The 26,739-nt window shown below is 36.2% G+C and overlaps 4 protein-coding genes across 15 annotated transcripts; all 4 read left to right on the top strand.

Annotated features, from left to right (window-relative positions):
- Positions 1-279: 279 nt before the first annotated feature.
- LOC111701816 (WD repeat-containing protein 81) lies at positions 280-8,381 on the top strand (the record flags this gene model as incomplete). 12 transcript variants are annotated; one of them, XR_002765275.1, is given in 6 exon segments in its annotated part: positions 280-413; positions 1,145-2,219; positions 2,941-4,659; positions 5,151-5,365; positions 6,146-7,807; positions 8,137-8,381. XR_002765275.1 is itself a non-coding variant. In XM_023473257.1 (6 exon segments), coding segments are annotated over 5 exon segments (4,739 nt in total), but the record flags the coding sequence as incomplete, so codon positions are not given.
- A 1-nt stretch (position 8,382) lies between these two features.
- On the top strand, positions 8,383-17,843 carry LOC111701818 (elongation factor-like GTPase 1). Its single transcript, XM_023473258.1, has 9 exons — positions 8,383-8,529; positions 10,036-10,530; positions 10,895-11,127; positions 12,092-12,248; positions 12,434-14,215; positions 14,601-14,749; positions 15,134-15,228; positions 17,187-17,315; positions 17,560-17,843. The coding sequence occupies exons 2-9, from the start codon at positions 10,251-10,253 to the stop codon at positions 17,798-17,800; spliced, it is 3,066 nt and encodes a 1,021-aa protein (XP_023329026.1). The 5' UTR covers positions 8,383-8,529; positions 10,036-10,250; the 3' UTR covers positions 17,801-17,843.
- A 265-nt stretch (positions 17,844-18,108) lies between these two features.
- LOC111701819 (zinc finger protein 26) lies at positions 18,109-20,684 on the top strand. The gene is made up of 2 exons (XM_023473259.1): positions 18,109-18,954; positions 19,613-20,684. Exons 1-2 carry the CDS (start codon positions 18,678-18,680, stop codon positions 20,512-20,514), a joined length of 1,179 nt encoding a protein of 392 aa, XP_023329027.1. The 5' UTR covers positions 18,109-18,677; the 3' UTR covers positions 20,515-20,684.
- Positions 20,685-22,135: 1,451 nt separating this feature from the next.
- LOC111701815 (zinc finger protein 271) lies at positions 22,136-25,004 on the top strand. The gene is made up of 2 exons (XM_023473249.1): positions 22,136-22,610; positions 22,854-25,004. The coding sequence occupies exons 1-2, from the start codon at positions 22,244-22,246 to the stop codon at positions 24,188-24,190; spliced, it is 1,704 nt and encodes a 567-aa protein (XP_023329017.1). The 5' UTR covers positions 22,136-22,243; the 3' UTR covers positions 24,191-25,004.
- The last annotated feature ends 1,735 nt before the right edge of the window (positions 25,005-26,739 follow it).

The raw sequence follows: 26,739 nt of genomic DNA, 5'->3' as shown, positions 1-26,739 counted from the left end.
GGGGGGGGGGTCCAAAAATCATTCACTAGGAAATTGATCCTTTATCTGAACTTGTTAATTCTCACTTTGGGGAAGCTCAGATATTTGCAAGAGTGGGGGAAGGGGGGGGGTTGCTTACTTTGCTCTAATTAGTAAAAAAATACTTATAGCCAAGATGGGAGGTTATTATTATATACACCCAAGTCTCCCCTTCTAAACATATAGAAAAGCCAAATATGTATATAGTGAAGACAAGTTCTCAATCCGATTTTTTTCTTATGTATACATGTCTCTGTTTAGACCATGTTCCTACGGTGTTTCCTATTATCGAGGAGTACTCGGCTTCGGAGATCCAAGCAGTTCTTGCAGAACGTAGAGTTCCTTCGTTCCTTTCTTCCTGGATTCTTTTAGAGATGCAAATTTTAAAAATCAAGGTACATTTATTTTTTATTTTAATACAGATCATACAAATCAAGGTACATTTATCATCTATCTTGATACAGATAATTCAAATAAAGGTGGGTTTATCATCTATCATACAAATCAAGGTAAGTTTTTTATCTACCTTGATACAAATCATACAAATCTAGGTTAGATTATTGTCTATATTGAAAAAGATTATACAAATCAAGGTTATATTATCATCTATCTTGATACAGATCATACAAATCAAGGTTAGTTTATAATCTATCTTGATACAGTTCATACAAGTCAAGGTTAGTTGATCATTTATCTTTATACAGATCATACAAGTCAAGGGTTATCATCTATCTTGATACAGATCATACATATCAAGGTTCGTTTAATATTTTATCTTAATACAGATCATACATATCAAGGTTCGTTTAATATTTATCTTAATATAATCATACAAATCAAGGTGGGTTTATTATCTATCTTGATACAGATCATACATATCAAGGTTCGTTTAATATTTTATCTTAATACAGATCATACAAATCAAGGTGGGTTTATTATCTATCTTGATAAATATCATTCAAAACAAGGTTTATCATCTATCTTTATACAAATCATACAAGTTACCCTTAATATCATTGTTGCAGACCTGATTTAAAACGGTAAAACATGTTTGATTCCACCGGAAGCTCCGTTAAATAGCTCGAAATTTTAAAACAATTATGACTATTTATAACTATTTTTTTAGGATGAGAACGTATTTCCTTTTGGAGAAGGACTGGAACCCAGTGATTATCTCTCCTACCCGGAGTCCTTGAATTTTGTAAACCAATGCAACACAAGAAACCTCACTAACCAAGCACGTAAACAATACAATCAGGCTAGTAAATCAACCAAGACTCCTGAATCCAAACCTTGGTATCAGGAGTTTGTGAGATTACTAAGAACCCTGTATCCCGCTAGTCCTGTGATAGATTTAACCGATACTTTCAATGAACTACTTGCCCTGGAGTTTGATGATGACTCTCGTCTCCAGTCTTATCTTCCACTTCGTTTCTCCGTCCTGACCGAGTCAATTATTATTCTCAGCTTCGACGTTTCCGAACACAACCTTGGTTCAGTTACAAGATTCAGTCCTGGATTTCTTAGTGACAACCAAGCCAAGCTTTTGTTTATTGTTTATCAGCTTGTGAATATAGTGAAAACCTACCAGGATTTAGGTGTTTATATAGGCGAGCTTCAACTTAAAGATTTTACGATAACTCAAACTCTTCATGTAGCTCACAAGCCAAAGTTCCTGGAGAACCTCATAAAAACTCCCTGTAAACCTGAAACCAAAGATTTAAATGTTTGTATTGAGACTGATAGCATCTGTGATAAAGTACTTGGTTGGGTTCAGGGTAGGGTTAGCAACCTGGAGTATATCCTGTACCTAAACCAGCTTTCAGGACGTAGGTTCGGAGATCCAAACTTTCATCCTGTGGTTCCCTGGGTTACAGATTTCACATCCAGGAACGGAAAATTGCGAGATCTGACCAAATCCAAGTTTAGATTAAATAAAGGCGACGAACTGCTGGACCGGACCTATGAGAGCGGAGATCACCACGTTACAGCAGTTCTCTCCGAGATCACCTACTACACTTACCTCGCTAGACGGACGGATAACAAGGTTCTCTGCAAGTACGTGAGACCGAGTTGGGTTCCGGAGGAGTATCCGAGGTCTATACAGAGACTGCAGGAGTGGTCTCCGGACGAGGCTATTCCGGAGTTTTATCAGGATCCTATGGTTTTCTCGTCAATTCATTCAGATCTTCCCGATTTAGGTAAACTCCTCTGCTAGACTTTCTAAAAGTAAAAATGTTAGCGTTTAGATGTTTAATGTTTAATTTTTGCGGAGTTGTCTGGCAACATTGATGGATTTATTTCAAAGAAAAAATAATCGACATTTTTTTCCAGACTCAATTGTTCCATTTAGACCAGCCTGACTTCTTTCCTGGGTTCAAGTAATTGCAACAAAAATTTGCGCCCGATCTTTAGATTACATCAATTCATGTTAATTATTTTGAGGCGGGATTTATTCTTTGCTTTTCGTCAGTTTTGGTTTGTTGAAGGGAGTGGTCGCTAAGCATCGGTAGTTGAGCTGAGATGAGAGCTTTGCATTGTAGAACATAATAAAATATTAGAATTCATTTTATTTCTGTTATTTGTTTTTACGCTGTATGATTATTGAGTAACTTCTTAGTAGGTGGATTCGCCGATGAAACCTGTGGCGGTCACTCCCTTTAAGAAATGAAAATCCAAAGAAATAAATTTTATACCGTAACTTTCACAACAATTTTTTGAATGCGTAAATTTTATTTATGTGTGTATCCAATCTTTTTGATGAATTGAGGTTTTGCAAGAATTCGAATTTTGTTGAAAGTTAAAGGTTTTCCAAAATCTCTGAATTGGCCTTCTGGGTAAACGAGTTAGGGTTTGAAATTAATTTGAGAGATATTTTTATTATGATAAAACTTTTCCAAATATATATATATATATTTTTAGAACTTCCTGATTGGATTTCTTCCCCTGATGATTTTATAATTTGGCATCGAAGCATCCTTGAGTCGGAGGAGGTTTCTCGTCATCTCCATTCCTGGATAGATCTAACCTTTGGGTACAAACTGTCAGGGAGCGCTGCGATTAGGAACAAAAACGTCTGTTTGGATTTCTCCGAGAACCAGCGGGATCTGAGAGTACGCGGAGTTCTTCAGCTGTTCACCCAACCTCATCCGATCAGACAGAAACAGAAACCTGTTATTCCAAATCCAATACCAACCGTTGATCTTTCCGATTTTGATGATCCTGATCCAGGTACAGAGGAGGGTGGAGCAGGGGTTTGGGATCCTCCGAGTAAGATCTTAATTCCTCCAGAGTTTCATCCCGCGGCAGATGTTTCCGTCCTGGAATCCTTAAATACATTCCTATTTCGAGCGTTTACTTATAAATTCAAGGACAAGGATTTGACTGATGAGAAGGTTGGGAGAAACATGACGTATCTCCGGAAGGTCAAGCCTATGCAGATCCTAGGCTGCTTGATCTCTGAACTTTTTCATCCTAGGAAGTTTCGTGCTCTTGGAGATCAACCTAGTTTTGAGACAAGATACAGAAACTCAGCTGATTTAATAATCAGAGAAGAGAAAACCGTTCCGCTCTGTATCCGGGGACTATTGAAGAAGCTTCTGCTGATCAGGGATCTTACTCCGTTTGATCTTGAACCCTCGGATAGGTTTCCAGTAGTATCGGATCAGGGTTTGCCTCTCCCTTCCGCGGAGCTGTTACTTGATCCGATTCTCAGCGGATACTTCCCAACCTTGTTTGCTCCCTTCCTTCAAACCATATCTGCTATTGAAACCTTGAACAATGCAGCGGAGTATATCGAGGACTCAGATGCGTTAGAATCCTTGTCGGAGTTTCAGGTCAAACTTGTTGCACGGAGAATATCTCCGTTGATCCAGGAAGCGAGGAATGAACATATTGAACTTGTTCTTCCACTTTACTGCTCTTTGATATATTCATCGCGTACAGCAGTTCAGGCCTGCTGGCATCTACTGGATAAGATCAGTGTTAGTTTAGGTCCGGAGAGAACTCAAGAAACTTTCCTTGCATCAATAGTTTCTCATTATAAGAATATTTACACTACTAAGCATGTTAAACTTTATCATAGATCTTTCATCTTGGTCTTGATGGCAAGGTTGAGACTGCCTGTATTCCTGGATAGTTTCTCCTATATCTTGATAGAAGCGACCGGAGGAAATAGGGAGTTCTCCGAGACTCCGGTTCCAACACCGTCCGATCAACCACAGTCTCATCTGAACCTGGAGCCGGAACCATCCTTGACGTACGGAGAAGTATTTAGTTTCGACAGTTGGGATTCGCTTGGCTCGATGAAAATTGGTCTTGGGACGGATACCATCTCCTCTGTTGCACAGAACTTAAAACAACCTGGAGCTGACTCGATCGACGTGCATGCGTCCGTAGTATTTAGATTCAATGATGAGGACGCATCAAGTCAGGGCCGGAGAGAGAACTCCGTGGTTCAAATAAGTAAGGAAACCTTGCTCTGGCTCCCTCAAAGACTGGGACCTGTTCTAACTGCCAAGCATATTACTAGAAACCTTCTCCGGATGATGAGCCTGTGTTATCTTCCTCCCGAGGGGTTGGAACCTACTGACCAATATTTTCCAGATCAGCAAATCCGGATTTCTCCGTCAATGTTAGCAGGTATCAAGAAGAACATTTTGAAACTTTAAAAAATCTAGAAATAATCTACTTGTAATTCTAGTTTACAGTGCTAGCCAAAATATATTTGAATGATTGTTGCCTTGTCTCTCTTCTTTATCAAAAATGCCATTAAGAATTAGGAAATTTAGCAAAACTCTGAAAATATCAGACAAACAAGACGACCCTGTTACAAATGGCAAAACCCTTTAATTTATTTTAAAAGGGGTATATATTTTATGAATAATCTCTCCCTTCCATTTGCATAAGTCATTGTTTTTCTGATTTAATTTTTTCGGGGATTCTGCTGAATTGGGATAAAGAAAATAATTTTCAAGGTTTAAAGTAAAAAGGAGGGGGGGGGGGTTACTTGTCAATTGATTTTTTTCCCCCCCCCCCCTCCCTCGGAGTAATTAATGATTAAAAGAAAGTGAAAAGATAATAATCATTCTGCTTTAAAATGGTAATGAAATATATAAAATTAATATTTGTAGGTGATTCACTAAGTCTATCCGTCCTGGAGTGCTTGAGAAAGATTGCTGAACTCTACGGAGATCATTTTATCTTGGTTCAGTATCTACCCTGGTGCTGGGACCTAGCAGGGTTATGTCGGAGAAAGATAACTCCGAACCTGGAAGGTGGTCTGCTCGGAGCCCTGGCAGTTCTTCATTCTGTGATTCCTCTTCTCTCAGACTCCATTCTTATGAAGGTAGAGGCAGGGTAGGGTATGGGGTAGAGGCAGGGTAGGGTATGGGGTAGAGGCAGGGTAGGGTATGGGGTAGAGGCAGGGTAGGGTATGGGGTAGAGGCAGGGTAGGGTATGGGGTAGAGGCAGGTTAGGGTATGGGTATGGGTATAGGCAGGGTAGGGTATGGGGTAGAGGCAGGGTAGGGTAGGGTATGGGGTTTATATTTTCATGAATTGCATTAAAAGGCAAGGGTTTCCATCCCTTTTTCATACTGTTTAACCGGAAAATAATCAATCATAGTCAACTTAGGTGGGGTCCACATTGGGACCTCTTGCAGATTTCACTTATGAATCCTGAGGTGGAGATCAAGTAATTTTCTAAAGGGGGGGTGGGTTGAATTGCGTTTTAAAAGAAAATTTACACCCCCTGTAGTTTGTACTTGTACTCTCATCTCACATAATCACATAATCACTAATTCAATAATGACTAAAAACTAAAAATCCATTATAAAAAAAACTATTTTCAGTTTTGAAAAATCTCGCAAAATAAAAAAATAGCAGTCCATGTAACGTTTAATGGTACAGTAACAGTCCATTTAACGTTTAATGGTACAATAACAGTCCATTTAACGTTTAATGGTACAGTACTAGTCCATTTAACGTTTAATGGTACAATAACAGTCCATTTAACGTTTAATGGTACAATAACAGTCCATTTAACGTTTAATGGTGCAATAAGTCCATTTAACGTTTAATGGTACAATGACTTCAACCTAAGGAAATAATTAATTCTTAATATCTAGGAGCTGGATAATATTACATCTCAGATTCTCTGCCCTGTGATACACGCTGCAACCTCTAGTCAAAACTCCTTCACATCTGGACCTCAAGTCAGGTCCGCACTTCTTCTCAAGTCCCTGGACGTCCTTTACCTCCTCGGACTCAGGATCGGAGAGGAGATGTCCCGAACCCATCTCAACGAACTGGCGATAGGAGTGTTCTCAGCGTTCAGCAAGGTTTTCGAAGACGTTAGTTGTGAAAAATCCGCAAATTTTGAATCTCCCCGTACACAAAAAATACAACTATCGACGGAACTGGCCGAAGTGTTGACTAAAAAGCTGGCGTATTGTATTTATATATCCTTTTATTTCCTCCTGGGTGAAACCTTCCTCGACGAAACAGTTCCAAACATCTGTCTGATTAAGAAACTGTGCCTGGAGTATCAATCAGGACTCACTGCTCCCATGGTTCGTCCGTACACGTACAGAGAGATACAACGAACCCTGCCACATCAAAGCAACGAGGCAAGTTTCAGCGGATCCGGGAATATGATTATAGTTAAATCAGCAGACGAGGAAACTGAGAACACGTCCGAGATTTCGAAACTTATTCATGCTCCTGCAGGAAACACGTCCAGACATTTGCGAGGGAACTGGCTAGCGTACTGGGAGCATGAGCAGAGCAGAGGGGAAAACGATGGTTTTAATCTGAAACAGATCCGACTCCAGAACTGGACAGGACATCAAGGAAGTGTCAAGTCCATCTCCGTCCTAGACAATGAAAACAGTTTTATCTCCGGAGGAAAGGATCGAACCGTCCGACTCTGGTCTCTAAGAAGCTCAGGAGAAGGAGAACATTCCGGAACAGCACAATGGGTTTACTCCGGGCATAAAAAGTCAGTATTCTCGGTAGGATATCTTGCACAGAAAGGTTATGCAGTAAGCTGTGATGGCTCGATCCATATCTGGGATCCTTATGTTGGCTGCTTAACTCACGAGTATGACGGGTCGAGGGGAAATCCTTTTTGCGTCATGACGCCTCAAACCTACGCACATTCTATAGTTGCGGCCTCGACCGAAGGCAATCTTGCATTGATCGACACAAGAGTTAAGAATGTTGTTGATCTTAAAGTGAGTTATGGACTTGTTGGTTTGATAAGAAGTGTTTGTGCCTCAGAGGATGGAAATCATGCCGCTATAGGCCACAGCTCCGGGTATATATCTTTATTAGATCTCCGCTCCGGAAAGATCAGGTCTGGGATGAAGGCGCATGACGGAGAAGTGTTAACCTTGACGTCTGGGGATTCATATTTCGTCTCCACCTCCCTTGATCAAACTGCACATGTTTATCAGTGGGAGGATTCAAAACTCTGGACCCATCTCCGGACTCCTCCGGAACCTCTGCATTGTGTTGCAACCTACCAGGATCAGATTATTACTGGATCAACAAACCACAAGGTGTCCGTACACTCCATATTTAGGGACAGGGAGTCCAATACTGTCGTGAGTAAACTAAGATCGGATATTATCCGTGGGAACCTGATTCAGATGGAGATCCTACCTCTCAACCGTCTCCTTCTTCTTGGAACTGATGTTGGAAATATTCATCTGATTTGTTAATTATATCCTGGTGAAATTTAATTTAAGGGACTGTACACGGAATTAAGCTCAAGCGACCCTCCATTTGTATTTTGTAAGGTGACATCTTCATAATTTATCTGCCGCAGAAAATTACTTTGCATGGAAACTGTATGGCGGTCTGGGTTCTCCAAATAGGGGGGGNTTCATTTTCCGTCATTGAAAATTAACATTTTCATTTTTCATTCCTCTCTTTTTTTAAACTTTTTCACTTGGAATATTTTGGAATTATTGGATTTTTTGCATAGAGTTTTCACTGAACCAGTGTAAACCAACCTTCAACCTCAAAGTGAATCACCAACCTAGTGCAAACGGTACAAGTGGCACACAATATTAGCGAGGGGTACTGTTGTGAATTGATTATACTACTTATGGAGGGTTACTTTAAATCTCGCTTACAATCCCTTTAAATCAAACTACAAACAAATGGAGATCATGTTATATTAATAAATGCTACATCTGTGATTTCTTCCTACTCCTACTGTTTATCGGTTGAAAACCATTTTTAAGTTGTGATCATTTACTTTTTCTTATTATATATTTAGCACATAATACCTTTGATACGTCTTGCATTTAGTTACCATGATCTTACGTTAAACATCAATCATGTTTATATTGCAGAGTAGAGATGTATTATTAAAATGAGTCAGTATACTCAGATTTCAAGAGATATACTCAAACTAAGGGTTGAACAACAACAACTAGAGAAGGACGAGAAGATCTTGAGAGAACTTATTTTAAAGATAAGAAATCAGCAAAACGCGGTTCAGGTATTTTTTGGTCTTTTAAATATAATTAGAAAATAAAACTATTTTGCAGAGAGTTGAAGTATTGAGTGTACCAGTGCCTCATTTTGTATTGACATTTCTCTAAATTTGAATTTTCATGACTAAAAACTATATCAATTTTTTTTAATTAAGTAAGTTCAAAGTCCTACAGTATTTTTCATGTATTTCGGTATAAAGCTTTGAGATAATCCAATATGATACGGTGTAGAGTATCAGAACAGCTCAAGAACTAGTTTAATCAATGCAAAAACAAAGATTTTCACGGGAAGGGTAGGACGGTCGGGCCTGTGAAATAATTGTTTTCTTACTATTGTTTATTTATCATATGCTGTCCTAATACGTCACAGTAAAATATAAGCAATCACTAAACCCTTCTCCTTAATTGTTTTTTTTAGATTGACAACATGATAAAATTAGATTGACAACATGATAAAATTAGATTGACAACATGATAAAATTAGATTCACAACATGATAAAATTAGATTCACAACATGATAAAATTAGATTGACAACATGATAAAATTTGATTGACAACATGATAAAATTAGATTCACAACATGATAAATTAGATTCACAACATGATAAAATTAGATCGACAACATGATAAAATTAGATTGACATGATAAAATTAGATTCACAACATGATAAAATTAGATTCACAACATGATAAAATTAGATCGACAACATGATGAAATTATTGCGCCATGACAAACTCCTGAAAGACAAACTCCTGACGAAACAAACTGATGAAAATAAAAACTTAAAAACTTCTGAAATACAAACTCCAAAATATCAAATTTAAAAAATTAAAATCTAAATTATATTCTATTCTAATTATACAATTAGGTAATTTCCTAGAGAACGATTTTTGCACACACACCCCTCCCCAGGCCCCCACCCTCCTATCAATTTTGTACATGGATCTTATATGTCAGACATGGATATAATTGACCATGTGGCCGCAGCGCTCGGCCCCCTAACCTGTCCTCGCCGCAGCGCTCGGCCCAGAAAGTGTCTTAACCTAACTAACCCTAAATAATAAAAAATAAATAATAATAAATTTGCTGGTTATTCTGATCATTGTAATACTTGGCTGGTTGAAGCATATTCAAATTACTAAAGATTGAGAATTTTTTCTAGGATATTTGCGGATTTTTTCTCCTAAAGTTTATAAATTTTATCATATTTCATTCAGAGAAAAATTTCATAATTTCAGGAGTTTGTCTTTCAGGAGTTTGTATTTTCAGGAATTTGTATTTTCAGGAGTTTGTCTTGTCAGGAGTTTGTATTTTCAGGAGTTTGTCTTGTCAGGAGTTTGTCTTTCAGGAGTTTGTCTTTCCGGAGTTTGTCTTTCAGGAGTTTGTCTTTCCGGAGTTTGTCTTTCAGGAGTTTGTCATGGCACCTAAAATTAGATTGACAACATGATAAAATTAGATTGACAACATGATAAAATTAGATTGAGGACATGATAATATTAATATTGTCAGGTTGAAAGATTAGAAATCCAAATCCGGCAGCCCGCGGAGCTAACGGACGATTATCTGAAGGAACTGGCAACTGGAGCAACTAAAGAACCCGAACTGGGGAGCACAGATATCCTGGAGCAAATGGTTAAAGGAAATTTTGTCATCGAAGCAGAAGAAAATTTTAAAGTTTAGTTCTTTCTTTTGTGTTATATTTAGTTCAAGTTTCGACCGCCAAAATGTCGTTGCTAAACAAGAAACTCGAGGATTTGCAACAAAATGTGAAGAATATACGGAACATCTGTATCCTAGCGCATGTTGACCATGGGAAAACAACATTGGCCGATAGTCTTGTGGCGGCCAATGGGGTTATATCGGCTAAATTGGCCGGTAAGTTGAGGTATATGGACAGCAGGAAGGATGAGCAGGAGCGAGGAATTACGATGAAGTCGAGCGCTATCTCCCTGTTCTATCCCTGGCAGGAGAAGGAGTATCTGATCAACCTCATGGATTCTCCAGGTATAGACAGCTATATATGGTGCATACAGTCATTTGTAGGATATTTGATTGGACAATGGACATCGGATTGGAAAGAATTGGAAATGTTTGGATTACGGAAATTTAAAATGGGGTAAATGCACAAAAGAAATTCAAGTATTAAAATTTCATGTTTGGACTATTTCTTATTAATAATACCATGCCCCCTCCCCGTTCTTAAGAAAAGCAACCTCCCGTGACTTTCGATCTTAACCTCACATAACCTGGAAAAGTATAATCTCGAGGGGTTGCTATTTTATAGAAGGAGGGGAACAGAAGAGCAACGAGAAAACAAAGACAAAGGATTAACATTGATTGATTGATTTTTCAAATCTTTTTCTTGCAGGGCATGTTGATTTCTCATCCGAGGTCTGTACAGCAGTTCGTCTCTGCGACGGAGCCGTCATAGTTGTTGATATAGTTGAAGGAGTTCAACCTCAGACCAAGGTTGTGCTCCAGCAGGCCTGGGATCAAGGCATGAAACCTATCCTGGTCTTGAACAAGCTGGACAGGTTGATCTTTGAGATGAAACTGGACACGCGGGGGGCGTACGCTCATATCAATCAAGTTTTGGAACAGGTATACAATGTATATGTCCATGGCTACAAAAAATATAAGGAAGTTAGTAAGATAAAACCAACGCGAACTCTAAGACGTTGCCAGTGCCACACTTAATAGATTTCTTAAGACTTGAATGGGTCATGATTTATGTTAATTTTTATATTGTAGATTTTAACGTTTTTTTTTTCATGGGGGTTTCATGCTTACAAATTTTTAACCAAAGATCTTCAACATTTCAGATATATTAACCCTATCTCTGCTGGGGTACTTGAAAACCAGGATACGCTGGGGGGGGTCAATTTGGCCCCCCCCCCCTCTAAATCCCATGTTTGATGTCCAAATATGACAAATGATACATCATTGGAAAGCTCTTGTGCTCTACTTTTAGAATCTGCAAAAAAATTTGCAAATTTGCAAAAATTGAATTTTTTATCGCAAAATCCAGTTATATAGTAAAAATGTGTGCAGAAAAAAATTTGTCAAAAAAATGAAAAATTATACATTTTTGAAAAGCCCTTGACCATGCCATTTCAAATATGCAAAAAAATTTGCAAAATTTTAAATAACATGATTTTTAATCAAGAAAAACTAAAAATGTGCAAATTTCCTTTGACAGGTTGTTTGCAAAAATTTTGCAATTTTTTTTTCGCAAAACTTGTGCAATTTGTTTCCTTTTGTCAAAGGCTTTCCAAAAAGCTAAATTTTATCAAAATCTGACAAGTGAAAGTGGGTCAAAACAAAGATTTAGTTTGTTACAGGAAAAAGCAGTCATTCAGGCAGTGTGCCTGAGGACTCAGGCAGTTAGTATTAAAGCCCTGTTTTAGGCCTAAAGGGAGGGCTATGGGTATGTAAGAAAAGTCAGAAAATTTCAACAGCCTCAGACCAATACTTTTTGAGTTATGTAAAAAAAAACTACAGGGTCAAATTGACCCCCCCCCCCCCAGCGGGAATAGGGTTAACTTTAGTTTTCTTTTAAATTCAGGTGAATGCTGTAATGGGAGAAATGTTTACGACCCAAGTGTTCTCCGACTCCAACCAAAAACCGGAGATAACGGAGTTCAAGGAGGGGGATACGTTCGACTGGAGCAGTGGTCTTGAAGATGCAGACGACAGTCAGCTCTACTTTTCTCCAGCACAAGGTAGAACCCCCTCCCTCCATGAAAACTTTTCTTCTTGGAATAAAAACAGCTCGTAAATAAAATTCTTATGTTTAATATCACGCCCTCGAAGGGGGGCTAAGTTTTGGAGGTAAAATATCCACGTGTTCAATTAATTATTTTATTTTTTCTGCCTTACTACTTTCATGCAATCTTTTTATATTCAGGAAACGTTATTTTTGCCTCTGCATCTGACGGCTGGGCATTCTCCCTGGAAACCTTTGTTGAGATCTACACAAAGAAACTTAACTTCAGTAAGACTGTTCTCAGGAAAACCTTGTGGGGGGATTACTACATGAACGTAAAGGAGAAGAAAATACTTAAAGGAGCAAATATCAAGAATAAGAAACCGCTGTTTGTCCAGTTAGTCCTGGATAACATCTGGGCGTTCTACCAAACCATCCTGGATGATAAGGATAAAGAAAGGTTGGAGAAAATGATCGGAACCCTGGGTTTAAAGATTCTACCCCGGGATATGAGAAGTTCTGATCCTAAAATCCTTCTCACAGCTGTGATGTCAACGTGGCTGCCGTTAGCAGTCTCCGTTCTATCCATGGTTTGTGATAACCTTCCCTCCCCTGCAGATATAGGACTGGAAAGATCTAAGAAGTTAATGTGTCCTCAGACCAAAAAGTTTGAAATTTTGCCGGAAGAAACGAAGAAACTACTCACCAGTTTTACCGCCTGTACCTCGAATGATTCAGATCCGAAGATAGTTTTTGTTTCCAAGATGTTCCCTGTGAGTAAATCTCAAATGCCCGGAAACCGCGCGAAACCGTTGAGTGACGAAGAACTTGCGTCGCGACGTACAGCGGCCCGTGAGCGGCATCAAGAACGCCAGCTCACGGCGGGGACCGAGGGAGCGGTTCAACTCACGGCAGACCAACTGAAAACAATAGAACTAAACCAGGAGGAGGAGAAGAAACCTGAAGATGATATAGAGTTTATTGCGTTTGCCAGGATATTCAGTGGAACTCTGAAAGCCGGAGACGAGTTGTTCGTCCTTGGTCCTAAGTATGATCCAACGACTAGTGGCAAGTCTCTCGCTGAAGGAGACTTTCCCGAGCATTGTCATGCTAGTAAAGTTGTAGTTTCTGGAGTGTACATGCTTTTAGGACGAGACCTAGAACACCTAGAGGTTGGATATGCTGGAAACATAATTGGGATTTCTGGTCTGGCTAATTCTGTGATAAAATCTGCTACTCTTTGCTCCAACCCCTGGTGTCCTCCTTTCGTGGAGCTTGTTCAATCTACTTTCCCTATTCTACGGGTTGCCGTGGAACCCGTTCGCTCTTCAGACATGAAAGCAGTAGCTAAAGGACTCCAGCTGCTAAACCAAGCGGATGCCCATGTTGAGGTTCTTGTAAGCGAAGTTGGTGAACATCTTCTCTTAACAGCTGGAGAGGTTCATCTTCAGCGTTGCATCCTAGATCTAACAGAGAGCTACGCTAAGTGTGAGATCATGGTGTCGGATCCAATTGTACCTTTCAGGGAAACTATTGTTCCCGTCCCGGATACAGATATGGTAAACGAAGCTATAGAGGGAGAGAAGAAAACTAATAAAGACCTGAATGATGAGGGAGGTATCGTGGAGCTAGAAACCCCTAACAAACAGAGCAGTTTTAAACTTCGCGCCTTTCCGCTCCCAGCCGGATTCACTAAACTTCTTCAGGAGAACATTTTTCTTATTAAAGCTCTTGCCAGCAAAACTGAGCTCTCGTCTCAGTCTCAGGAGGACCTGGAGCTCTTCCAGGAGCAGCTAGCGACAGCAGCAATGGAGGATGATTTTCTTACGGCTAACATTAAGAACATCATTAGTTTTGGACCCAAAAGAACCGGACCAAATATATTTATTAACAGCGTCCCGTCGTTAGACACTGCATCGGTTTGGGTTGAGCCACAGAGCAGGAAAAAAGGAGACGAAAGATTAGATCTTATCAGCAGTTTAGGTTAGTCCTAGAATTTTTTTTACACTACATAGTCTTGGAGTTTGCTGTTTAAAACCCATTCTTGATCCAATGACCAACGCTGGCATTTACATAGAAATTAGAACTAAAGAAAATATTTTAAGTTATTCTGCAGAGAGACCCATAAAACTGTGGTATAAGTGACGACTGCTAGACTCAAGTTATGATTTCAAATATTCCAAATAACACTAATTGTGCAGTTTACACAGACCCATTTCACTTAATTATATTTTCAAGCTCCTGGTGAACTATAAGAACATCTTTCATAAGATTGATTAAATGATGTTGTTTCCCTATTCCACAGTTTTATGGGTCTCACTGTAGGAAATTGCCATGTCTAAAAAATGTAATTTTTCCATTTTATTAGTGAACGGTTTCCAGCTTGCCACCTTCGCTGGTCCTATCTGTGAAGAACCAATGATGGGAGTCGGATTTGTCCTTGAATCCTGGGAACTCCAGGAGGAAGGGGATACTGGCTGGGGACCACTTTCCGGTCAAATCGTCTCCACTGTCAAGGTCAGCTTTATGGTTCAGTTTTATTCAAATATTTAGAAAACGACATAAACTAAACTGTATTAAAGACATAGTCTTTGATGAAATTGTTTTTGGATCCATAGTCTCAAAAAAAGAATATTTCTAATGATCAAATGAAAAAAAAAATCCCTCTTTTAAACAAATTATCCGTTATCGCCCATCCATAATGTAAGGACAAGGAGGTTTGCACGGAGCAACAAAAAAAATGAAATGATTTAAAGGAGGAAACAAGCCAAAAAAAAATTATTTTGAGGGGGTGTAGTATAAAAAAGGTGATAACCTTCCACGTTAAAATTCCGATTATTCCCAAAATTCATTATTTCTTTTTTATTTCTTGAAAATAAGTCTTTAACCTTGATATTTTAGGATGGTTGCAGAAGATCATTTCAAGCTCAACCTGTCAGATTAATGACAGCAATGTATACCTGTGATATTGCAGTTAAAGCAGAGGTTCTGGGAAAGTAAGTTCATAAGAAAATAAACTTTTTTTGTGCAAAAACGAAAAAAATATTCTAGTTTTTCTTCCTAAAACCTAATACTTTCTGGTTATGGTTTCTTTCTTAAAGTGACTTGCGGATTTCTGCGTAAAAGAAAAGAAAGGAAATTTACAAAAAGATTTGATAAGTATCGTTGTAAATCAAGCATGGAATTCATTTAATGGGGGTTACTTATAACGGAGTGGGGCATTATGATAGATTTTGCGCTGCTTTGCTACTAAAGAAGAATTTTTTCTTCAAACTTTTATTAATCGAGAAAATACAGATACAACATTGTGAAAAAATTTCAAACATATATTAAAAAATATTTAAAGAAATGCACGAGTGCTCAAATTTAACAATGAAATTGCTTAACACAACTTACTCTATATATAAAGATTTATGAGATGAAAAATAAGAAAAACAGCCTTGTTCTGACAAATATAAGCTGGAGACTGTTGGACATATTGAGACTGCCGCATTAGAAAAATAAAATAAAATACAGTCGCACAGATATTTAGTGATCTGGAGCCATTATTGAATTAGACAGTAATCATCCTGGCATTTTAATGTTTTCATTCAATGTACTTTGACCAAAAATTGGCAATGAAAGGTACATAAAAGTTATTGCAAATACTTAAAATGACTTACGTCAAAGATTGTTGATCAGATTAGTAGATATATTTCAAGACTTTTCGTCATGAATTTTGTAAAACCTCGAGAAGTGAAAATTAACTTTATGCATACATATAGTTTCCTTTTATATAATTAAAGTGGATATTGGATATAAAATCCTAATAGACACAAGATATATCGAGCATTTTAAGGTCTTTTGCATAGTTGAAAACTCGAGGCAGTGTGATTATTAATATTAAGATTATCGAATTAGAATTAGAATTATCAGCTGTGGCCATAATTAACCATCAACTGTGATTACAGTTTGAGATCAATGATTTAGAATTTTTAGTTTGGACCATAGTTAACATTCTGGTTAGATTAAAGTTTGAGATCATCGATTTAGAATTTTCAGTTTGGACCATGGTTAACAATCAACATATTTTACAGTTTTAAATTGGTACCGTCCTTGACTCACTTGACTTGATTAACAATAGACTTGACGCCATAATAAAGTACTTATTCACGACTTGACGCCATGAGACTCCTCAAGTGAACAGTAAGCTAATAGAAAGTAGTATAGAAAATAATTAGTCACGACTTAACGCCATGAAACTCCTCAGGTGAACAATAATTTAATAAAAAGGAGTATTGAAAATCCTTATAAGCTTTCAATCTTGATATAATTCGGTCTCTTTTGGGTCAAAGAAACTGTTGGAGAAAGTGAAGGTAACATCCTTGGTAGCATTTAATAAGTTAAATTTTAGACAAATTTTGCTTTTTTAAGAATGGAGTATATGTTCCAGTAGTTTGAATTGAATTAAATTGGAAATCAGACATTTAAATTTAAAATTTTTAATTTTTCAATTTTGTAGTTTTTCAGTCTGCATTAAGCATGAAGATAACAGTTTCCAAGTTGTATTTTGGAAACATACTTGAAGGGATAGAAATAACGGAAGAAAATATTTGACCAAGAGTATCAATAGAATGGACAGTTAAATTAGATATTTGCTCATAATCTTCCCAACAAGTGACTTAACGCCGTAGTATTAACAGCAGACTTATCGCCGCTATATTAAGAGTCCTGAGTTCACTGAAGATCGCACTGATGTTAAAGAGTGTAGTGTTTCTAATGAATCCGTAATGAATCCTGGGTATAAAAGCTTGATATCACACGAATGTTTAGGGAAAAGTATATAGGTTGGTTGGATTAGAGCTATTCGGTTTCAGATCAAACTTTTGAATTAGTTTATGGAGGATTATTAGCTAGTGCTTCATTCTTACTTACTAAAGAAGAACCATGTCAATTATTTGTTGTTTGTTTAAAGGATGTACGGAGTCATACACCGGAGACGAGGCCAAATAGTGAGCGAAGAGATGATCGAAGGATCGTCCACATTCACGGTCACCGCTCACATTCCTGTTATTGAGAGTCTTAATCTAGCTAACGAACTCAGGTACGTTTTTATAGAGGTTGTACTTTTTATTCAGGGTGTACTTATTTAAGTGAAGGGTGTACTATTTTATTCATGTTCTTTTTTTTGTTTAGGGTTTACTATTTTATGCAAGGTGTACATTATTAAACAACGTGTATTTTTTATTAAAATTATGTTCCCAGGTGTTTGTGTGTTATAGTACAGTGTCTGAGCTTAAAACATGATTTATTTTGACATCCATGAGAAATTCTTCTTTTTATTCCAGGAAGCAGACGAGTGGTCTGGCAATGCCTCAGCTTATTTTCTCCCACTGGGAGATCCTGGATGTAGATCCTTACTGGGAACCCAACACAGAGGAGGAGCTCACTCACTTCGGGGAGAAGGCGGACTCCGAGAACCCGGCCAGGGTCTACATGAACGCCGTCAAGCGCAGAAAGGGTCTCAAGATCGACGAGAAGTTGGTCGAGTTCGCGGAGAAGCAAAGAACGCTCACAAAATCTAAATAATTTTTTTAAATTTTATTTTTAATATATTTTTTTTATTCTTTTATTTTGTCATTTAATTTGTGCCTGATAAGGCCTGAATAAGAAATTGTATGTAATTATAAACCCAACACTGAAAAGGTATCCTTTATAATTATCTAGTGTTGCAGTGCATGTATTTTTTATGCAGAAGAAACATCGCGGCAACCATTTTTAGATTTTTTTGATTGATGATATAAGAACATATTTTTTATAGCAACCCTAAAACCACAAATGGAGTTAGACATCACGCCCGTTAGCACCTTTCCTAGCTGAATGATACCAGTTGGAGAAAGTTTTGTTTACCTTCATTTCATTTGAAGGTTCTATGCCAATTGCCAAACAATTACTGCACTGTGGTCAATGTCTTCCATTTGTTAGGATATATTAGTGAGGGAAATGCAATAGTTTTTATTTCCAACCGCTTTTTTGGTCAGCTGAAATTGACTTTTTCTAGTTGATTAAATCTGGAAATCCGCGAATTTTCAAGTTAGTGAAGAATCTTTTATAATTTTATAGCAATACCAGAGTATTAATGGTGGACTAAGTTACCCATATGTAAATACTCTGGAATAACTGGAGATAGTCAAAAGTTACACACTGAGTATTCACAATGGAGGTAGTTAGTTATGTACTTAGTGTGAATACTCTGGAAGAACTGGAGGTAATCTGAAGATACACATACTGAGTACGCACGAGGGAGGTGGGTATCCATGTACTCAGTGTGATTACCCTGGAACAAACGGAGGAAGTCTTGAGATGCACATTCAGAGTATGCATCAGTATCGCATATCAATGTACTCTGTGGATACACTACAACCATAGTCAACACTTCAAAGAAATCTTTACTTTTTCAGATAGAATGTCTGGATCTTTAAAGGAAGTAGTGAAAATTGCTTTGGAAGAAGCCAATTTTACCACTAAAGAAGAAATGTGTACTGTAGATGATTCAACGATGGAAAAAATCACCATTAAAAAAGAAATATCTACCCTGGAAGATACATGCCCAGTACTTATAAAGGAAGAAGATACAACGATAGAAAAAGATAATATTAAAGAAGAAATATCTTCTGTAGAAGATATGTGTACTGTTTTTATGAAGGAAGAAGATGTGAAGTCGGAAAGTACAGAAATAAAAGGTAAATTATTCTTTAGATTTATATATTGAGAAAACGTAAAATATCCGTTTAAAGAATTTGTTTATCTACTTGAAATACTACTGATATCGAATTTAGGATCACTTCTAAGCCTAACAGATATCTTTAAATAGTATATTAAATAGTATATTAAAGTAAACTTTGCGCAATTTTTCGATACTTTCGTACATGGAAAAATAAATAAATAGTAAATATAACAAAAAGTAAAAAGTAAAAAAGTAAGTATAAGATATCTTTGAAATTAGTTTCCATTGCAATTTGTTTTAATGCGTTTTGATTCCTGATTTACAGAAAACATAATATGAATGCCTATTGCCTATATTTTGAACAAAAATCGCTTTTTACGCTTCATAACAAACAATAAACTTAATTGATAATAGTTCTCAGCTTTTTGATTTTAACATCGTTTCTTGTAAACATTTAAACCTCATAAATAAAAAATAAAATCGAATAAGATAGACTAGTAGTTAGTTAGTATTTTATATTTTATTATATCTGTTCGGTTCCATAGTAGTAAACCTATTATATTATTATATTATTATATGAATAACTCTGTTACTAAATAAATATATATGTTATGTTATTTTATAAGTTATGAACTTTTCTGAAAACATTTTGTTATTTAAATTAATATTTTTAGATGAAGTGATATTTGAAGATCCACTACAATTCAGGCCCAAGAAGAGAAAATATGAAGGAGTAAGGTATCCCTGTACTCAGTGTGAACACCAGGCTTCAACACCAGGAAATCTAAAGACTCACATTGCTATTAAACATGAAGGAGTGAGGTTTCCATGTGATCAATGTAATTATGTTGCAACAGCGGCTAGTGTTCTAAAGGGGCATATTCAGTTTAGACACGAAGGAATCACATATCCTTGTACTAAATGTGAATATGTAGCTGCAGCAGTAGGTAATCTCAACAGGCATATTAAGATTAAACACGAAGGAGTTAGATATCCCTGCAACCAATGTGAACATGTTGCTACATCAGCAGCTAATATTAAAAGACACACTGAAAGCATTCATGAAGGGATAAGATATCCTTGTGAACAATGTGAATACATTGCAACATCAACAATTTATTTGAAGAGTCATGTTGAAAGTAAACATGACGGGGTGAGGTATCCATGTCATTTATGTAAATACACTTTCGCATCAGTAAGTAGTTTAAACAAGCACGTCAAGAGTATACACGATGGTGTGAGATATCCCTGCAATCAATGTAAACACACTGCAACAACAATAGACCAACTAAAGATTCACATTGCTAATAAGCATTTAGGAATGAGGTTTCCCTGTAATCAATGTGATTATAGCGCTGGTACAGCTGGAGATCTGAGAATGCATATTAAGAGCAAACATGATGGAGTAACATTTCCATGTGATCATTGCGACTATACTGCGACAAAATCATTTAATCTTAAGTTGCATATAGAGAGAAAACATTCAGGAGCAAGATACCCTTGTACGCAGTGTAAATACAGGGGAGCAACAGAAAGTAATTTGATGAAACACATTAAAAATAAACATTCTCTGTAACAAATTTGCTTGTAATGTGACTTTTAAATAGTCTGATCATTAAATTTTAAATGCCTTTATAACACTATATGTACTTTACTACTCAGCTCGTTAAAGAGAAAATTTCTGTACAGAACCTTTATAGCATTGTGAACCTAAACTTTTATGTTATAAATAGTCATTATCATATATATAGATTTTATTAATTAGAATATATAAGGTCAAGTAAAGGTATTCCTTCCTAGAAGGTTTTATTATTAGAAATGTACTAGGTCAAGTAAAGGTTTTCATTCCTAGAAGGTTTTATTAATAGGAATATATATGTCAAGTAAAGGGATTCGTTCCTTGAAGGTTTTATTAATAGAAATATACTAGGTCAAGTAAAGGTATTCCTTCCTTCAAGATTTTATTAATAGGAATATATAAGGTCAAGTAAAGGTATTCCTTCCTTCAAGATTTTATTTATAGGAATATATAAGGTCAAGTAAAGTTATTTCTTCCTTCAAGATTTTACTAATAAGAATATATAAGGTCAAGTAAAGGTATTTCTTCCTTCAAGATTTTATTAATAAGAATATATAAAGTCAAGTAAAGGTATTTCTTCCTTAGAAAATGTTATAAATAGGAATATTTAAAGTCAAGTAAAGGTATTTCTTCCAACAAGGAATATATAAGGTCAAGTAAAGTATTCCTTCCCAGAAGGTTTTATAAGAATAATAAGTTTAACAAAAGTATTCCTTCCTAGAAGATTTTATTAATAAGAATATATAAAGTCAAGTAAAGGTATTTCTTCCTTAGAAAATGTTATAAATAGGAATATTTAAAGTCAATTAAAGGTATTTTTTCCAACAAGGAATAAATAAGGTCAAGTAAAGTATTCCTTCTAAGAAGGTTTTATAAGAATATTCCTTCCCAGAAGGTGAACACTTAATGTAATGATAACGATAAAGCAGCAAAGCTTTTAAAGCAGTCACTTAAATTGGAACATATCATGTTCAAGTCTGATTTTAATAACCCAGAGACGATTATAATTTGCTCAAACTTAACGGACTTTCATATCTACATACATGGATAACCAGAAAACTTGTAATATGAAGACGACTTTTAGAGTCAAGTTTTGACTTTAAATAGTTCATTGAGCATGAGACATTGCAGCTATGGTGCATTGTAAACAGGCCTATTTCACTTAATTAGTGATTTGATAAGTTCTTATAAAACTATTTGCTTTGCAACAACCTCAAATACACTTAAGTATTGGTATAAAGTCGTCTTTCTATTCCAGAGTTTTCTGATTATCACTAGTTAAATAGTTAAAAATGAAATGCTAACATGTGATTTGGTTTTCTAGCTTTCTAGTAAATAAAATTTGATATTATTTTATAAGTAGATAATAATGACAATTCACCGTGCACTTAGAAAAAAACTGAATTTACACTAAGTAAATTTGTTGTATCAAATTTACATGTGATTTTTGTTTAATGTTTATTAGTAGTTTAAATATAAAATTTTAAATGTAATTTATTTCTTTATACGATCTGTTCTAGAACTGTTGATTATATGATGAAAGCATTAAAATATGTTTTCTACGCTGCACTTAAAAAAATACCTTTTTATTTCAATCTGTATTGACTGATAAAGTTGAATTAGAGAGAATGGCGGAGTTTTCTAAAGTTTAATCAGAGAAAATGGCGGAGATTTATACAGTTGAACTTGGAAGAATGGCGGAGACTAACAAGATGAATTAGAGAGAATGGCGGAGACTAATAAAGTTGAACCAGAGAGAATTGCGGAGTCTAAAGAAGTTGAACCAGAGAGAATGGCGGAGATTAACGAAGTTGAACCAGAGATAATGGCGGAGACTAACGAAGGTGAACCAGAGACAATGGCGGAGACAAATAAAGTTGAACCAGAGAGAATGGCGGGGACTAATAAAGTTGAACCAGAGATAATGGCGGAGACTAATAAAGTTGAACCAGAGATAATGGCGGAGTCTAAAGAAGTTCATATAGATTTTAACGAGTTTGAAACCGAAAAAGAGAAAATCCATCCTTTAGAGAACACATGTACTGTATATGTACAAGAGGAAGATGTACAAATTGACATCATAGAACTTGAAGGTAACTATGGACCCAAATTGCGAGAATTAGTTAAACTACTTAGACCTTTGTGTAGTGCAAAATCTTCCTTCTTAATTGCTCAATATATTACTTTTTACAAATTCTGAAAAATCTGATGATCAATGCAGTATATTTATAAGAAAACTTGTGAACGAATTACAAATGTATTTCACATATTGTAGGATTTATATTTTATATTAAAACAAAGGACAGAAAGCATTCAAATATTATAAATAATTTTAGGAGAAATTGTTTATGAGGAGGATCCCCTGCAATCTGTTCTAAAGAGACGCAAGGGTATTAAACACGAAGGTGTGAGATATCCTTGCAATCAATGTGTATACACTGCAACAAAAGTAGGGACTCTAATGAGACACATGGAGCGCAAGCATTCTGGAGTTAGATTCCCCTGTAACCAATGTGAATACACCGCAACTGCAGCTAGCAGTCTCAGGGTGCACATCGACAGAAAACATAATGAAGTAAAATATCCATGTAATCAATGTGAATACCTGGCTACCGCACCTGATCTTCTTAGGAATCATATCAGTGTCAAACATGACATGGTGAGATATCCTTGTAATCAATGCGAATTCGCTGCAACAACAGCAGGAACTCTGAAGACACATGTGCGGAGGGTACATGAGGGAGTACGGTTTCTTTGTAATCAGTGTGAACACTCTGCAACCACCATAGGTAGTCTGAAGATGCACGTACAGAGTATGCATGAGGGAGTAAGGTATTTATGTGATCAATGTGTATACTCTGCTACAACACCAAACCTTCTCAAAAACCATATCAGTGTTAAACATGACAAAGTTAGATATTCATGTGATCGATGTGCGTTCACTGCATCAACAGCAAAATATCTCAGGGGCCATATTCAGAGTAAACATGAGGGGATCAAGTTTCCATGTAATCAATGCGACTACTCTGCTGCACGATCTACTGATCTTAAGAAGCACATACAGACTGTACACGAGGGAACAAAATATTCATGTAATCAGTGTGAATACTCTGCAACAGTCGCAAGAAGTCTAAAGGTACATGTACAGAGGTTACATGATAGAGTAAGGTTTCCATGTATTCAATGTGAATACTCTGCTACCACTAAAGACGTTCTCAGGAAACACATCAACGTTAAACATGACAAAGAAAGATATCCTTGTAATCAATGTGATTACGCTGCAACAACAACAAGAAATCTGAAGGTTCATGTACAGAGTGTCCACGAGGAAGTGAGGTTTCCGTGTAATCAATGTGAATACTCGGCAACAACCACAGGAAATGTGAAGGAACATATACAGAGGGTTGATGAGGAATTTATGTTTCTATGTAATCTATGTGGATACCCTGCAGCACGAGCTTTTGATCTAGAGAAGCACATTAAGAGAGAACATGAAGGGGTAAGGTTTTCGTGTCAGCAATGTGAATTTACTACAGCTAGAAACAGCGATCTTAACCAGCACATGAGGAGTAAGCATGAAGGAGTTCGGTATCCATGTATTTTGTGTGAGTACGCCGCAACAAGAAAATATCATCTGAAGAGGCACATAAAACGTAAGCATTATAAAGCCTGAAACTTCAGATTGACATCGGATAAAAATTTAAATTATCTCCAAGTGCATCAGATGATCTCCCAACTATAAGATATGTCTCAACTAAACTCCTCAAAATGCCATATTTTAAATATAGTCATGATGTAAACCCTTTGTTCCAAAAACTATATGCCTCTTGTGCTTTTACGAGATTTTCAATCCATAACTAAATCTCAGATGTGAATGTTATATATAAGAATTGTTTTAAAATCAAATTGTGTTACTCATGTTTATTTAGGTCTCTTTAAAATTGGAAGTCACTGTAATATTATCGTTTTCTCAAAGTTTAGTGCAAAAGTATATTATCAGTATTGTTATGTCTTTTATTATATTTTATTATATCATTGTTATATTATTGATATCCACGATGGTTTTAACTTCATTTATTTGAATTTGTGTTATCTCCAAATTGTAAGTTATTATTGTAAACACTTTTATTTACATATTTAACTTTAACAATTCCCAGTCATCAAATGATTTTCTCAGAGTAATACTATTAATGCGTTATTTCGATATTTTACTAAATTACTATTTTTCTTTTTCACTTACTTATTTAATTTGAGCTGAACAGTGAAAACCACCATATTATCAAATATTTGTTGTGTTAACGCCATTCCAAAAAATGAAATTTTCTGAGGTTCATAGAAAAATAAGGCGAAGAGTCACAATATTGATTAAACCTTTTTGAAGTTTGAGAGAAATTTTTAGTAAATATATAATTTGATAAATGAACTTAGATTTTATAATACAGAATACATTCTAAATCATAATGTGATAAACATGAACAAAATTCGCTTTACATAAATTGTAAGTCAGTAGATCATACCAACTTTTGTATTTTTTATTGGATATTTTCAATGAAACTATTTTGTTATTGAAGATCAATTTGTTTTTGTTCACAAAATATTATTTTTCAGGGAGAAAAATGGTATTCATTTTGGAATATTAGACACTACATGCATGATTTTACCTCAAAAAATATTCACAGGAATCTCTGAAACTGATTCACCTGTGGCCGAATTTAAAGAATTTGAGCGGCGGTTTAAATTTAAGCCGTGGTTTAAATATGGTTAGTTCCACTTAAAATTGTATCAAATGTTTCAAGATTTAAGCCGGCGCTTAATTCAAACCGGGTTTTGGCGGATTTAACCCGCGGCTCAAATTCTTTAAATTCCATCTCTGGACTCGTAGTTTCAGGTCCTCTAGAGGACAGGTCGTCTTCCGTAGCCTTCAGAGACAACTCCAAAAATGATAATGGTCTCTGAAGCTAATCCTCCACCTGGACTCCCATTTCCAGGCCCTCAGGAGAACAGTTCGTCCTCTGTAGTCTCCAGAGACAACTTCAATGATATTATGGTCTCTGTGGCTGATTCCTATGAAAATCCTGTTTTTTCGTTGAAAAAAGAAATTCATGCAAATCTTTAATAAAATTAAAACCAATTGTTATGACCCAACTAAATAAAATGTCAATTTATAGTTGTAGATCTTAAAAGTCCCAGCGCACTTTGACCTTAAAGTTGCAGTAGGAGTAAAATAAGAATAAGAAAATATAATTTCCGGACGAATTATAGGTGTAGTCCGGACGAAAAATAGGTGTGGTAAACACATTTTCCTTTCTTTGGTAAATTGGGCTTAAATATCTTTTAGTTTTTTTTTAACAAAATGCATTTAAGACAATTAAACCATATTGAATAACATTACGTTGCCTAAATTTGAAAAAAAAGGTGTTAAAAGGCACACAATAATACATTTAAAAGCACAAAAGCATCGCTCAGACGAAAAAAAGGTGTGGTTGGAAGAAATAATGGTGAGTTGTTACGTCATTTGTGGTGCGGGCGTAAAAATGGTGCGGTGTGCCTTCCCCCCCTCGTTTATGCTATGTCTGAACAATTGTTTACAATGGCTGTTACCTCGGACCAAATTAAACCTTTGAAAAATATTTGTTCAGAGGATTTTCTGATCGAACTGGTTTCTTGTTCTTTCACATATGAAGATATACAGGGTGTCCCACGAAACATGACATTAGCAAGACGAATTGAAAGTCGTCTTTCAACTTTGAAGTTGTTGGTGACATTCAGTCTTCAGCCTTCTTTTACATGTATGATTCCTCAAACAATAACCACAAAATTCGCATAGTCCTGCCGTTTCCAAAATGTGGTCTGCATTTTTTGTGCATTCAATATTACCGGAGATATTAAGAATTTCGTTCAGATTTAATTTTTATGAAATAAAACCAAAATTGTTCAAATCTGAAGGAAATTCATCATATCTCCGGAAATATTAAAAGCACAAAAAAGGCAGACCACAATTTGGAAATGCCAAGACAAGTGGTATTTTGTGATTATTAATTCTAGAATTTTCCTCCTAAAAAAAGTTTACGAAAAAATGCCGCAAATTATTTCAAAGTTCTAAGACGACCTTCAAAATCGTCTAGCTATTGTCATGTTTCGTGGGACACCCTGTACATACTTAAAATGTAGTAAATATGTTCCCATGTTTTACTTGTTTTACTTGATGTAGAAGATGCAGAA

This window comes from Eurytemora carolleeae, unplaced genomic scaffold (genome assembly GCF_000591075.1).
Source record: "Eurytemora carolleeae unplaced genomic scaffold, Eaff_2.0 scaffold463, whole genome shotgun sequence".
NCBI lineage: Eukaryota > Metazoa > Arthropoda > Copepoda > Calanoida > Temoridae > Eurytemora > Eurytemora carolleeae.
The sequence above is the reverse complement of the archived record's forward strand: the minus strand, read 5'-3'. Positions and strand labels throughout refer to the sequence as shown.